The sequence below is a fragment of the Triturus cristatus genome, chromosome 5_1 (assembly GCF_964204655.1).
Source record: "Triturus cristatus chromosome 5_1, aTriCri1.1, whole genome shotgun sequence".
In the NCBI taxonomy this organism is placed as follows: domain Eukaryota; kingdom Metazoa; phylum Chordata; class Amphibia; order Caudata; family Salamandridae; genus Triturus; species Triturus cristatus.
The window spans coordinates 994,492,184-994,506,420 of NC_140587.1; the positions used below are offsets into that span (position 1 = coordinate 994,492,184).

Below are 14,237 nucleotides of genomic sequence, written 5' to 3' on the forward strand. Positions count from 1 at the left end.
GAATTAGCTTGACGGACATTTAAAAATGTAATTGGAATTTTACTTTATTTTTTAGGTAATTTATAGAACTGTAAATAATGTTTGTAAATGTGCTTTTATGTCTTAATTGCCGAATAAAGCTGATTGATTGATTGACTATTTACGTGAATTGGGGGTTCGGCAAGGAATATCATTAAGTAAAAATCCTTAAGTATAAAGCCACCTTTAATCGCTGCTATGATATTTTGGTCATGGATAGCTTATTCTAAAGAGGCTTCTCTGGAGTTTTTCACAGATGATTTAGATAAGAGAATAACACAGTGTCAAGGCAGCAAGAGTTCCATGAAACGAACTGCAATCTGGACAAAAGTATGCAACTTTTGCTTGGTGTGATCGAACGTGTTTTCAGCATGCTCACGTGTCAACAACGTGAATACCCTGAATCTGTTGTAGTTAGTTGCCATAAATGCCTCTTCATTAGAGTGGTAATTCACAACATTTTCTTTGGAATGCACTTGGAAACATATAAAGGTCAAAGCTACTTGTGTGATCTATTGGGAATCTCCGTGAATTCCCGAAAGTCCTAAACTTGCACCTAATTGAGGTACGAAACAGGTGGCGCACGTCATACTTTTTCTGTGAATAGGATACTAAAAGCCCAAACTCTTCGCTATACTTAACTACCATAAAGGGCTACTGCTTTTCGTCTGGAAAAAGAGGAGAGCAAGGAGAAACGGCGATGAATGTCAGATATATAATTATACTTGACACCTTTATAGTCCTTATCTTTCAACCTTAACTGGGCACTTTGAAATGACTGATTTGGGACATGTTGGCGCTATACAAAAGACAAATAAAATAGTTTTACCCCTGGCAGACTCACAAAGTTCCAGCAAAAAACTGTCAGGGGGTTTAACTACTGCCAATATTAGAGAAAAGACAATGTCCCAAAAAGAGACACTAAAGTCAGGTTGTGGGAGATGCGCGCGCTTGTAGAAGCCCCCGTGACTGTCACTTCTTTAAATCGGACATTCATTGTAGACGTCTATTCCCCGTTGAACTTTCCATCGAAATGCACCGGATAACTATTTTGGAGCACCACGGTGAGCAGTGGGCAGCGAGCCCCGCAGCCTCCCGTCAAAGGTGCGGTGGATCCGCGAGTGCAGCAGGCCATGTGCTTCCTTCTGCAGGGGGTGGGCGGTGGGTTTGGCCTCAGCGGGGAGCGTGTCTGAGTGTGCTGCAGGAGTCCCAGCCAATAGAGGAAACATTAAAATAAATATATATCAACTCCGCTGGGAAGATCACCCCCCACCCGGACCTGAGCCCCAAGGAGAGGAAAGCGGCATCTGTCCACGGCCGGTGAGTGCATGGCGCGCAAGGAGGGAAACTTAAAACAAACCACAGCATACAAACAACAAGGCGGAAGAGACGCGAGGCGACGTGCGCGTGCACATCTGCTGTCCACACGTGCACCTCCTGATGGAGACAGGGAGGGAGCGAGCAAGAGGGTAACGCTGCACGCTGTAGGCGTGCACATCTGCTGTCCATGCGTGCACATCTCTTGTCCCCCTTCCACCGAAAAAACCCACAACAATAGATCTCGCCAAGGCAAGCAGCACATGCTCTGCGTCGCTAGGCGAGACTTAAAAAACTACTCTGGAAAACCCAGGTTCGGAAGTTAGGTAGAACTCTTCACCAAGGATGATCCGTAACTTGATTTTACTTACACAGTATCCACAAAACTGACCTCAGAAAGATAATTAAAAAATGACACCAGAGTAGCAGAGGGGTGGGGAGGTGAAGACTGTACATCTACTGGAAGAAATATTCAATCTTTTCTTTATCTTTTTCTCTTACTATTGTTGTATATGCAAAATCAATAAAACACAGTCTTGAAAAAAGTGACACCACAGTGACATCCAGCTATTAAACTTTTGTAAATACCTTGTACTTATATATCCAGTAATTTTAGTGAGTTAGTTAAACTTACAGGTGAAAATGACTCTCTGGATCAGCACTCACTTTTAAGTGTGTATGTTTGAGTAGTGATTTACCAGCACCTTTTTGCTACGTACAGCATTTCTGATTGGGATGCATGGAGGTTAAAAAAGTAAAAATAAATGTTCTACTACAACACGTTTCACGTTAAAATGAAGGAAAAGACAATATACGTCCTTATTGCGTGCGGTACTGAGTGTTGCTTGTTAGCATTTACATAACCTTACGTGACAGTGCCTCTGAACTGAAGCGATTCTGCTGCATGGCGGCCTAAGGGTTACTCCAGGATACAGAAAATATGTGCTTGAGAGGCCTGTGTCCCATTGGAGACGGAAAAGTGCTGCAATAGTGAGTAAGTGTTTGGTGTGCGCCGCCCCATGCTTGATAAAGCAACTCTGTGATCTTTTACCATATTGTACCATTTGTGTGAACTAGATGATACAATAAACAGACAATCTAGTGAGCCACAAATGAAATCTAGGAATAATTTTCCAAATGTGCACCTTTTGCGCCTGTCTTGGATTGCATTAATTGGATGATGGTACAGCACACAAACAGAATCTGTAGAATTATGCAATGTATTGCTCTGCACTTAAATTTATTAGATTAAAATAAAAAATACTCCTCCTAAAACGGACAAATTCATCCCCATCACCACACAAAAATAGTTGCCTATAAGATAAGAAGATGGCTCTATTCTCCGCCTGCAGATGTAGTGCATCTATATAGGGGCATGTACTTCTTAGAACTCCAGTTTCAGGGAAGAGCACATGAATTTCAAAATGTGCCCTGCAGCTAATCATGTCTTGTGAAGGAAAGAAAAAGGAACACGAGCTCTGAAGGAGAGCTACTAAGGTATCATCATTTCTCAAATATAGACAATCATTTGTCTGCAATGTTTGCGGGACAAACTGGAAGAAAGGGTCTATTATAGGATACTGGCGCACACCAATGATGGGGTGTAACTTAACACTTACTTCTGAGCATTTATTCCGTCTATTGCCTGAATCATCCGCTCATTCAATTCTTCTTCGAATCTCTTCTTCTGTGATTTCGTTCTGGGAAATAAAGTGTCAACCCGTTACATAACAACATTAAACTTAAAGTAATTAAAAATTCTAGGATATTATCAAACATATTTTGATATGACATTGACAACAATTTAAAGAACTACACGTTTTTACTGTGTGCGGTGGTTACCCATGACAACAATTTTTCGGATCTGCGTCTATTTTTTTTTCTAAAGTATAAAATGTCCTTGGGGGACTCAAAGAGGGAGTTCTATCAAAAATGGATACTATCATGTCAAATTGAAATTACACCATTTTAAATAATTTGTAAGTTTTATAATTCGGGAAACCGAAGACCGATGGAAAAAAATAAATCAAAAACCAAACCACCCATGATCAAAATAATGCATTGTGATTGTTTGGGTCTCTGGCTTGCAGAGCTTAAATGCATCATGTATATATAGGCACATAATCTGAACAGTTGGGGTGTGGTTTTCTCTTATACTTAGCTTCCTTAGAACTCCTTCCATCAGTCTTTCTTCCCCTTTCTTCCTCAAATCATATTCTTAGCACCCACAGATTGCCCTTAAATACTAGATATTGATACCTTTTGAGATGTCTGCGGGTGTCCTCTGACTTTCAGACTCCATTGATTCGATTCGAAAGTCAAATATAGTTCCATTGCATGTCGGTTGAAATAGTTTCGCTTTGGTGCTATGTTCGTGTTGGATATCACAAACACAATACAAAACGAAGCAGATCTGTATGGATCTGCCCATTTGCCTATCAGACAATATGTTGGTGAGGGTTCTTTAGGGGTCGAGGTTTCTGATCCATCCATGACAAGATAGCCAACATTGTATTCACGACTTCTGTGCATTATCTAGGTATTCTCTAGCATGGCTAGACTGTGTGTTTACACACTTGCCACCACAAAATAAATTTAATTTGGAGAACTTTTAGAAATCCCATTTTGATACCTAAAATTCAGTTACTAGGTACTCAAATGTCTTTTAAGTATCTCCATAAACCAGCTCTTCAACAACTGCATTTTCCTGTCCTAAAACCCTGTTTTGCCAACATTCATCTGTGGAAAATTATTTCTGAACCACCACCGTGTATTTCTTCTTTAGCAATTTTAGACCAAATTATATTATGCCTTTCTGGAAAAATATACCGGAGATATATGGCATCTTATCTAGTCTTTTCTCTTTTTTCCTGTGCTTCTTATGGTTCTCTGAGGTGCCTTGCTGCACATTTCTATTATTTACAGATACATTTTCCTTTTTTAATAAAAACTTTGCATACTTCAAATTGACACGAGGGCAGACTTTCTTTATTATTAAAGTGTCTGACAGATGAAGTGTTTCAAATGGCTGAGAATATTTTAAGAAGAGAATATGTGATTTGATTTTGTGCAGCACACTGAAGTAGAACAATTGGGACTGTGATTGTCTGTGGTTATTAAATAAATCAGCGACTTATTTCTAAAGAGATCCAGGACATCAACAACAAAGTGGTGGAAAAAATACTCACATTAATCTCAGTCACTGGCAATCACATGGGCCGTGCCCTAATCCATCAATTCTTTCCCACCATGTCATCTCAGTTTGGACCCAGCCATATGTAATTGTTTTGTATTTGAACAAATATGGGGTGGAACCACAGTGAAAGGCTGCAAATGTAGGAGAATCATGAACAGTATAAATTTGCCACCTTGCCCTTCAAGTAAAACCTGAGGAGAATGTATCAATGTGGTGCTGCCATTTTGGATGGATAATTTTAAATGAATTTATAATGTTGACCAGATAAATGAAAGTTTGTACAACAATAAAGAGCAGCTCCGGCAAAACATACCCGGGGCCGGATGGTGTTCCAATGGACTTAGTCAAACATAAAATTGATGAATGGGCTCCACTACTGTGCAATGTCTTCAACTCATTAGATTCTATTAATATACCTATCACCTAGTCAAAGTCTGTTATTATTCCAGTCTTTAAAGGGGGGGGGGGGGGCAGAGCTAATTTGAGTTGCAATTACTCAACATCTTTAATTGAGTCTTTGGTCCAGATAATAGGGAGAATACTATTCATTAGAATGTTAGAATAGACAAACTCTCTAATAAGAATTGTTTACTGTCAATATACATTTCACCAAGGCAAGGAAACAGTAGAGCAAAATTTGAATCAACACTTGTTAAATAATAAATATGTATATGCTACACAAGGGTCATTACCTCTGGCAAAATGGATTGATGCAAATTATGGAGTATAGTAGGTGAGATAGGTATTGAGGAGTCTGTTTTACATTTGTTGAAGACGTTGTGCATGAATTTAATTGTGGCAGTGAGATCTGGCCACAAAGGTATCGAGTAGTTTCAGCCTGCGTTCAGATGTACAATAGGAATGGGTTTTGGTCCCCCTTCTATTTATTTTTTACACAAACTCACTGAAGGCAAGACTTTAGAGGAGAGCTGTAATATGCCCAGACTTGGTCAAAGGTCCATCCCAGTCCTTGTCTATGTGAATGACGCAGTTCCTAAGTTCAGAATAGTCAATTATCCTAAAAAAAATAATTGATTGCTGTGTCATGGAGATACAGACTTTGAACCTTACTACTAACTTGTCTAAGTCATATATATTGACCCTGATGCCAAAGTCAATGAAGCCTATAATCTTTTCCATCAATGGACGGATTGTTAAGAAATGTCCTTCTTTCTCCTGCCTTGGTATACTTTTTGACAGTTCCAAGAAAGTGGCCACTACCATATATCTAAGCATAATAAAAGGTCTTTTTTTACTGTGAATGCATTATTTACATTTATGTCTAACCATTCAGAAGGCTAGATGGGTCATTGCACAGCGGTAAGGGTAAAGAACGATTCTTTCTGCAGCTCCTGAGACTACCTCCGGGATTCCAATAAAATATGCCACAGATAATTGGGATTAGACTACCTGGAGGATAGTATCAGTCTAGAAACTCTTATGGTCTGGATATTTACTTGACCATATGAGAACACCAAATTCTCACTAGAAAATATCCTGATTTGCATTCATATGAATTGTATTGATGACTTCCCGTGGATAAAATAAGTAAGAAATAGATATACAAAGGTTGGCATTCCAGAACCTTTTAACAGCCAAAGAAGAGGTACCTGTAAGAAGAAAATGCTTGCCAAAAGACATTAAGCTAGGAGCCCTTGATAGAGAAGAAAGATGTCTACTGAAAAAGTCAGTTAGTTTATTGGCGTATTGTTCATTTTCCAGGTTTACAGTCATATCTGGAACTTGTTCCTAGCCAATATGAATTTAGCTTACTTTCTAGGTTCGGATCTGACATTATGCAGCTTTCATTAGCTACACGCACAGGTAGGGACCTCATTGCCTCAGAGAATTCACGCTTTTGTGGGGATTGTTATAATCAAACTATTCTGCAGTGGGTTTTTTTACAGATTTTTTAAAGGACCTCGTGAACACTATCCTAAACCTTTGTTGAGAGGACTGCACTTATTTTATATCTTCAAATGCTGCCTTTACTGTGGAGAACATATTAAAGAGTTGCAATTTTTTTAAGGTCTAATAGTGGTCTACTCATGCAGGTATATGCATTGCCGTGGACAATAGATTATTTATGTAATGTAAATTATATATATTTAAACCATTTAACAGGTGTTTTGTGGCTTTCTATAGCTGAATAAAACTAATATGACTGATTGGATGGACAGAGCTGTATCAGAGTCAATAGTATGGATCTTGATTTCTGTTCAAGGTCTTAAATCCACAAGTGGCGTCCAAGGGAATGCTGAAGAGGGTGGACATTGAGATCTAGTATTCCTTAACATTTATGACATGTTCAGTAAGTGAGTCTGCACGTGCATCAGGCCACAGGTCCGTGAGCCATTAAGTTAGATGTGGTTGGTTGGTTTGAGATGGGAGGGGGATAATGGTCTGCATGAAAATTTAGAATGGGAGCATAATAGCAAGAAAGGAATATGGGTGATGGGTTCCACGGTTAGCAAAGGGAAACACGTTTTATCTGAAAAGGATTTGTATAATGGGTGAGTGCAAGGTGGTGGAGTAGAAAGATGGGTTAGTGGGCCAAAATGTGAAGAAAAGTGAAAAAGGTATTCCACACGAGACCAGATGGTTGATAGAATGGGAGGGGGTATAAGGGTGGGATGAGTGAAAAGGGCTGTACTGTATTTCTTCTGGAAACTGTGTCTCAGTCCCACATGGGTCACTTATGTATCAGCTTGTGACTAAGAGCTACTCAAACAGCAAGTATTACTCTCTGGTATTACTTGCACTGACTTGAAAATCTTGAAAACTTGTATTAATTATCATGCTAATATTGATATAAATGTTGTATTATTTATTATATAACAGTATCATGTACAGGTACCGAGTGCCTGAATAACAAAGACAGGTGTAAATGTACACATACTAATAGCTGTTACACTGGTATACCTTTTTCAAAAACGTTTCCGACTTCCACCTGTAGTTCTTATCCTCTGCACAAGTAGTCTGTGCGTTTTGATGAGTATGTATTTCAAAATAAAAAAATAGTAACATTGAAAAAAAATATTGAATTCATTTTTTGTTTCTATGTTATTTATTTGACATATTATGCACCTCCTTCCTAGACAGACACTGTACATGAATGATTACTGGTCTTAATTAAGTTGAATATTACATCGTTGCAATCCACTCGTTAGAGAGTAGAATGCATACGGTTACATGACATTAATTTACAGCCTTTCACACTGTATTAATCAGATGTAGATTATACAGGTGGAAATTACTACTTTTCTGAGGAGTTAGAATTACAGTCTGTAAACTCCTCTGTGAATTGGTCCCTATGCGCCTATGATGTTGTTTTTTTTATTGTGTTCTTGTCTAGCTACTTAAAAGTAGTTATTCCATAAGATTTGCCTGTGAATTGCTTGTGCATGCAAAAAAGCCATGAACTGAATGCTTACCATTCTTACCATGTAACCCTAGTGAGCGAGCTGGCAACAACTGTCATCTGTTATTTGCTGATAGACTTTAGGTGGTAGGAAATTCAACACAAGATCAAAGGAGTTCTGTATAAATTGTAAGAGTTACGTTTTCGCGAAGGAATTAGAAACTGTTAAGATACCTCAGAGGACAAAGCATCTTTTTCTTTTCTTTTTTTGTTTTATATTTTTAGTCCTCATTCGCCATTAGATAAATCCAGAGTTGATTTGGTCTTCTCTGCTGCCCCCCAGCTGATTGGCGCCGACACGAGAGCTCTGGTCTAAATGGAAGCGCTTTACACAGAACCACTAGATTTCGGTCTGTCCCACTCTACTGACTGATTGACCACCGGAACTGACCCGAGCAATAAAGTATTTCTATGTAGAGGCATAATCATTGGACATATTTATCTTGATTTTCATAGATTAGCCAACCAGACCTTACATGGTAACCAGAACTCTTTCCTTTTTTTGCTCTTAGTTACCCCTAAAGCTGTGTCTAATTTCATTACATATTTAATAGAGTTTATCCATTTTAGAAAAGTAGGGGGTAAGGATTTAATCCAACATTTGCAAATTTCTCTCCGAGCTAATAAAATAAGATACAAACACAAGTTATTTTTATCTAATGATAGTAGTTCATAGTTTGGAAATAAACCAAAAAATACCAAGGGGAAAAAAAGTATAATTATATGCAGATATGATGATATACACGTCTGACCTAGCAAAGGCCATCCCCTGCATATATAGTCTAGCAGAGCAGTTCGGAAGCTTCTCGGGGTACGAAATAAATCAGTCTAAAACTGAATGGCTGGCCTGGAACCTTGATGTTTGCCCTCCTACACAGTCATTAAAAAAAGAAATAAGGTATCTAGGCATCAGAATCACTCAGGATATTAATGATTTAGTCGATATAAATTTGCATAGGGTTGACAAAGAAATCTCTGACTCCTTAAAAAACTTGGGCATACTTACCTTCGACACTAATCGACAGAGTTAACTTGGTAAAAATGATGCTTCTGCCAAAACTTATTTTTCTCTTTCAAGACATACCACTAGCCTTTAAAGAAGTTGGTCAAAAGAAAATTCAGCCAAAAATAAATTCTTTTATTTGGGCCTCTAAAGGAATCAGAATTTCGTATAAAAAGCTCCGGCGGAAGAAGAACAAGGGAGGACTATGTACGCCGGATATAACATTCTATGCATGGGTATTCCTATTAAAAGCAGGGAAAATGCTTATGAGGGAACTAAGCAATTCAGATATAGGAAGAATGTTTAAGGGAATGCTGCAGGAGTTAAAAGGAGGAGATCAAGCTTTCCTATATAAATTTGGAGACCCACGTTTTTTCAAGAAGGTTTGTCTGAAGATTTTAAGAGACTTAGCCAACACTTGGTACAAAATTAGGGAACTTCTAAAGATTAGCTATTACTGTGTGATGGCTCCTATATGGGATACACCAGGCTCACCTGAGTGGACTAAAGACCTGTTAGTAACACCATTAAAGTAGGAAAAAGCATCTTGTTTGTAAAATACGAGGTCAACTGATCTTTATCCACCTTGTACCATTTGCCATGTTCATTTCCCCGCATGTGATCTCCTCATAGTCGAACAGGTGTTGTGGATACTCCTTGCAAGTCCATCGTAGTACCATCAGTCGACAAATTGACTACATTATTGTCATCTTGGAATAATGCTGGCCTTAAGGGGAAAAACATGGATCCTGAGTGGGGGTCATTGATTGACACCCATGACATAGTTATAATGCAGGAAACATGAGCCCTGGAAAAATGTTTTAGATCAGTGTTCTACAACTATAGCATAGAAGCCATTCCCTTAAAAGCTGGACGCCTCTCTGGTGGTCCCATTGTATGCGTTAAGAATTCCATCGAGTTAACTGTCAAAGCTATAGTATTGATATTCTGGGTCTCTCTTTGAGACGCCGTAAAGGAACTAAGGTTGACCTATACAATGTTTACAATCGCTCATCTACCCATAATAGGGAATCTTCCATGCTACACCAATTTGCATGCCTATTTTCCTTGAGAGATGCTCGCTGCTAGTTATCACAGGAGATTTCAATGTGACCTTCGAGCTACTGGATGGTTTGTCATCTGTCTGTAGCTTGGAAGGTGAAGCAAGAGGTTTTCTTCCTCTTGAGATAAATTCTCTTTCATCTTGGCCAGTGGCAGCGACGCAATTGTTTACACTAACATTAAATCATTGTACTCGTGCATGCAATGGCAGATTTCCGTCAGACCTAAAGTGCGCCCATACATTTTCACAGGGTCCCAAGCATAGCAGATTTAGTTATATACTGTGGCATCTACAGCTATGCCATCTAGCAGTTGACTTTGGATAATTCCCTTGCATCAATAGTGATCACAGTGCTCTGCGGCTTAAACTGGGAGGTTCTTCCCTCTTCAATTTCAATCTTATGGTACAGAAGTCAGACGCCAGGGTTAGTCTGAACAACAACAGAAAGTCAAGACAATGGTCTAAATTATCCCTCAATTTGACCTCCCAATCTGGCATTTATAAAGCATTTAATGTGATACTTAAACCTCTCATTGACCATCCAGATGAAGGGTTGCTATTAGATTACCATCCTACCCTGTTACGTGCAGTGAAATCTCACTGTACCAAGGTCCGAGAGGGTAAAAAAAAATATGCTTACACCTGGGCAGCATCTGTATTTTACAATAAATATTGCCATAAGGCAAAGTACATGCTAATCGAGTCTGTCAAAAGGGGAGCCCTTGAGGGAATTAGGGTAGCCCTATCAAATGACAAACTATTGACTTCTAGTACTAAACAAAATTGGGTGGATGAAAATTGGCAAGCCTTAGTTGAGGCATCCAGTAACAATGATTCAAAGAAGTTTCGGCAAATATTTTCTCATGGCTGCCCGCGTTCTGTTAGCTCATTAGAATTATCAATACGACCCCAAGAATGGTCCAATAATTTTTCTAACATTTATGCTATTCTAAACACAGATCTTGTCATCCCTGAATATCGACCCTGGAAACTGGGAACTGGGAACGACATGAGACCTCCCCGTTGCAGTTCTGCCTAGATGAAACTCTAAGAGCAATTGAAAAGACGCCCTCTGGGAAGGCTCAGGGTCCTCCTGACAGTATTCCAGAGGACCTGTTTTACTTGGAACCTCAGATGTGTGGCCCTACATCAACCAATTATGAATGATATAGTGACAGGCGGACAGGTGCAAGATTCTTGGAAAAATGTTGAGATCATTCCAGTCTTCAAAAAGGGAGATAGAGGTTCTCCAAACAATTACATGCCCATTAGTCTTCTAGATAACTTGCAGAAGATTTTTTGCTGCCAGATTCTGGCAGGAATACAGGTCTGGCTGGAGGAGGCAGACATGTTGACACCTTTCCAGGCCGGTTTCCCCTTTAGGGTCAGTACAGTGGACCAACTCTTTAGGTTCGACCTCTTAATATCCAAGTAGCTCAGGCTCTCTGGGGACCACCTCTACTTGGCCTTTGTAGACCTCAGGGCAGCCTTTGACCTGGTTCCAAGGCAGCATCATTAGTCCACTCTGGCTGCTATAGGAATTGATACATACATCTTTGCTGAACATCCTCATAAGACTCCAAAGCAATACCAAGGCACAGGTGAGATGGGGTCTGGGTGGCAATTTGACTGACTTAATCCCAGTGCAGCATGGAGTAAGGCAGAGGTGTGTCCTTGCGCCACACGTTTTTCACTCTACATAAATGGCTTGGTTTCTTTCTTAGGTGAGTCCATAAATGACTCCCCTAAACTAGCTTGTCATTCAACTCCAGCAATTCTATTTGCAGATGACATACTTTTGCTTTCCTGTACTCCAGCTGGACTGCAAAACCTTCGGAATAGTTTTCAGAAGTTTTGTCTCATTTGTGGTTTGGAGGTGAACACCTCTAAAACAAAGATAATGGTATGTGACCCGCATAAGTAACACAGAGGGAATTTTCAGCTGAATGGGGAACCCCTCCAGGTAGTAGGAACATTTGACAACCAGAGGATCAGCATTGATAAGAACTGGGTATTGAAAGCTCAGTTGGATAAGAATGATGCAGTTTTTTTCTGCCTCTGCCAGTATCAAGAAGTATAAGGTAACCACCCCTAGGTCTGCATCCGCAGCCATTGAGGTATATATATATTGCAAAGGCACAGGTAGCTGCTTTATAGGGCGCTGAAGTCTGGGGCCCTTCCAACATCAAAGGCCTGATATCCAAGAAAAACAACTGCTTTACATCTCTATTTAGCCTCCAGCAGAGTACATCTACGCTCTCACTCTTCTATGACACAGGATTAAAAAGGGTGGGTGACCTAGCAGTCTTAAACCAGCTTATCTATTGGATGAACCTGTGATCGACCCCAAGCTTTTCCACTATAGGCTAGCTCTGAAGGATATCACGTGCCTCAACAACGCTTATCTTCTCCCTTGGATAAAACATGTCAAATTCCATCTATGTTACCTAGGTTTGAGCAATATTTGGAGTAATCAATATTCAATGGGGGCAGACACAAAGAATAGAGTCAAAGAGGCATTCTGGGATAAGAAAATCAACAATTACCAAAAAGCGAGATCTGGGGTGGCTGGTAGAAGCTTTCTTGGCCAGTAAAGTTGTCCCTGCCAAGGAAGCTTACGTGGACCAGATTCAACCACCAATAGCGCGTACTTTGTTTAGACAAGGAACACTTCACATACATAATTTCACTCATAAATGGATGTATTCTCAAACTATTTCCCTAAACTGTGATACATGTAAACAGGTCATTGAGGATGTTGAACATGTCCTCTTTTTTTGTCCTGCCAATGGTAGATCCAGGCAGAGATGGATCAAACCACTGCACTCTTTGGGTTGGGAAGGCATACCGGGTGGCCTATCGCAATTGTAAGATGTGACAACACTAGCCAGGTAGTAGTATTTGGTGTTCGTCGATATCTTTACATGATCTGACTAAATAGAAAAAAGCAGGGGGCAATGTTTTAATTGGGTGCATACTTGCTTTGTCTACTAGCAATTGTATTAATTAATTTGGTCAATGATGCTCCTGGGTCGATGTATTCGGTTATTGTAGCTCGAGTATTTTTATCAGGAATGTGTCAGCTGCTATATATATATTTTTTTTTAACTAAGTCCATCCTTTTATGGACAATTATGTGCCAATTAAAAATGGACTGTGTGTATTTTAATTGATCTTTCTAATCTGTAAAAGTGTTTTTATGATTTCAATTATTTTAACATAACAAAATCTTATTTCGCAAGTGTTATTAATTTCCTGCCTATAATGTTATGCATGCTTTTATGGGTTAAAGAACCAAAATAAAGATGAACTGAACTGAACAAGGTCAAGTTTGCTTTTTATAATTTCCTCTTGAATTCCGAGGTGTTTCTCTCAGGATATATTTTGAAGCATGTGGTGTGGCAGCATGTTTACATTTCTCAAACTATTTATGATTAAAGATCATGCAAAGCTATGGCCACCAATTCAACATGACATGGGGTTTGTGAAGAGAATTTCGTACAAGTTTTTATAATAATATTACAAGAAAATAAATTGTGTTTCTTATAGTGTAATTTAAGAAAATACAGAAATATGAATGCTTTCCATCTTTGTTGTTCTTGCATGGCATGGAAATAACTACATTTGAATGTTGAAGGAACTCATGGCACACTTCGTGTTGCTTCATAACCCAATTAAAAATATATCTAATCAGAAAGCAAAGCTACTAATTTATGTATTGCTTTTTAAAATTAGTAAACATCAGTGTTTTAACATACCTTTCTGTTCGGCGCTGAAAATGATACTGACCCATGGGTACATCCTGAAAAAAAAGAAATGTATAGTTAGCTGTAATTATAGCTTTTTGAATAATGATTGAATTATGGAGAGAAAGTATGTCAATGCTAAAGGAATGTCAATGCTAAAGGAATGTTAAAACTGTTGGATTAGAATTTAGAAATTTGGTGACACTAATTTATACACGCAACCCTTTTAGCATATAAAAACCTAAGCACTCAGAACACAGTCTGATTATATTTCACAGTGAACATTCTCTTCATTAGTTATTGTAGTATAGCTGTAAGACTGAAAAATCGTTCACCTTATGATAGAAAGCTGAAAGATGGTACAGACATTTGGTTTTGTAATAGTAATCATATAAGAGCAAGACCCCAAGTGGATCTTGCCTATGGCGGTATATAGTTTAATCGCAATCCAAGATGGCCAGCAAATCTCCAAA

General features: G+C 39.0%; 1 protein-coding gene across 1 annotated transcript in view; it reads right to left on the reverse strand.

Annotated features, from left to right (window-relative positions):
- Positions 1 to 14,237, reverse strand: part of ADCY2 (adenylate cyclase 2) — a 3,557,286-nt gene that overhangs the window by 918,756 nt on the left and 2,624,293 nt on the right. The window contains exons 11-12 of the mRNA XM_085606100.1: positions 13,777 to 13,820; positions 2,955 to 3,035 (exon numbers count right to left, since the gene is read on the reverse strand). Coding sequence (XP_085462226.1) covers positions 2,955 to 3,035; positions 13,777 to 13,820 — 125 coding nt within the window. The remainder of the gene's footprint in view (positions 1 to 2,954; positions 3,036 to 13,776; positions 13,821 to 14,237) is intronic.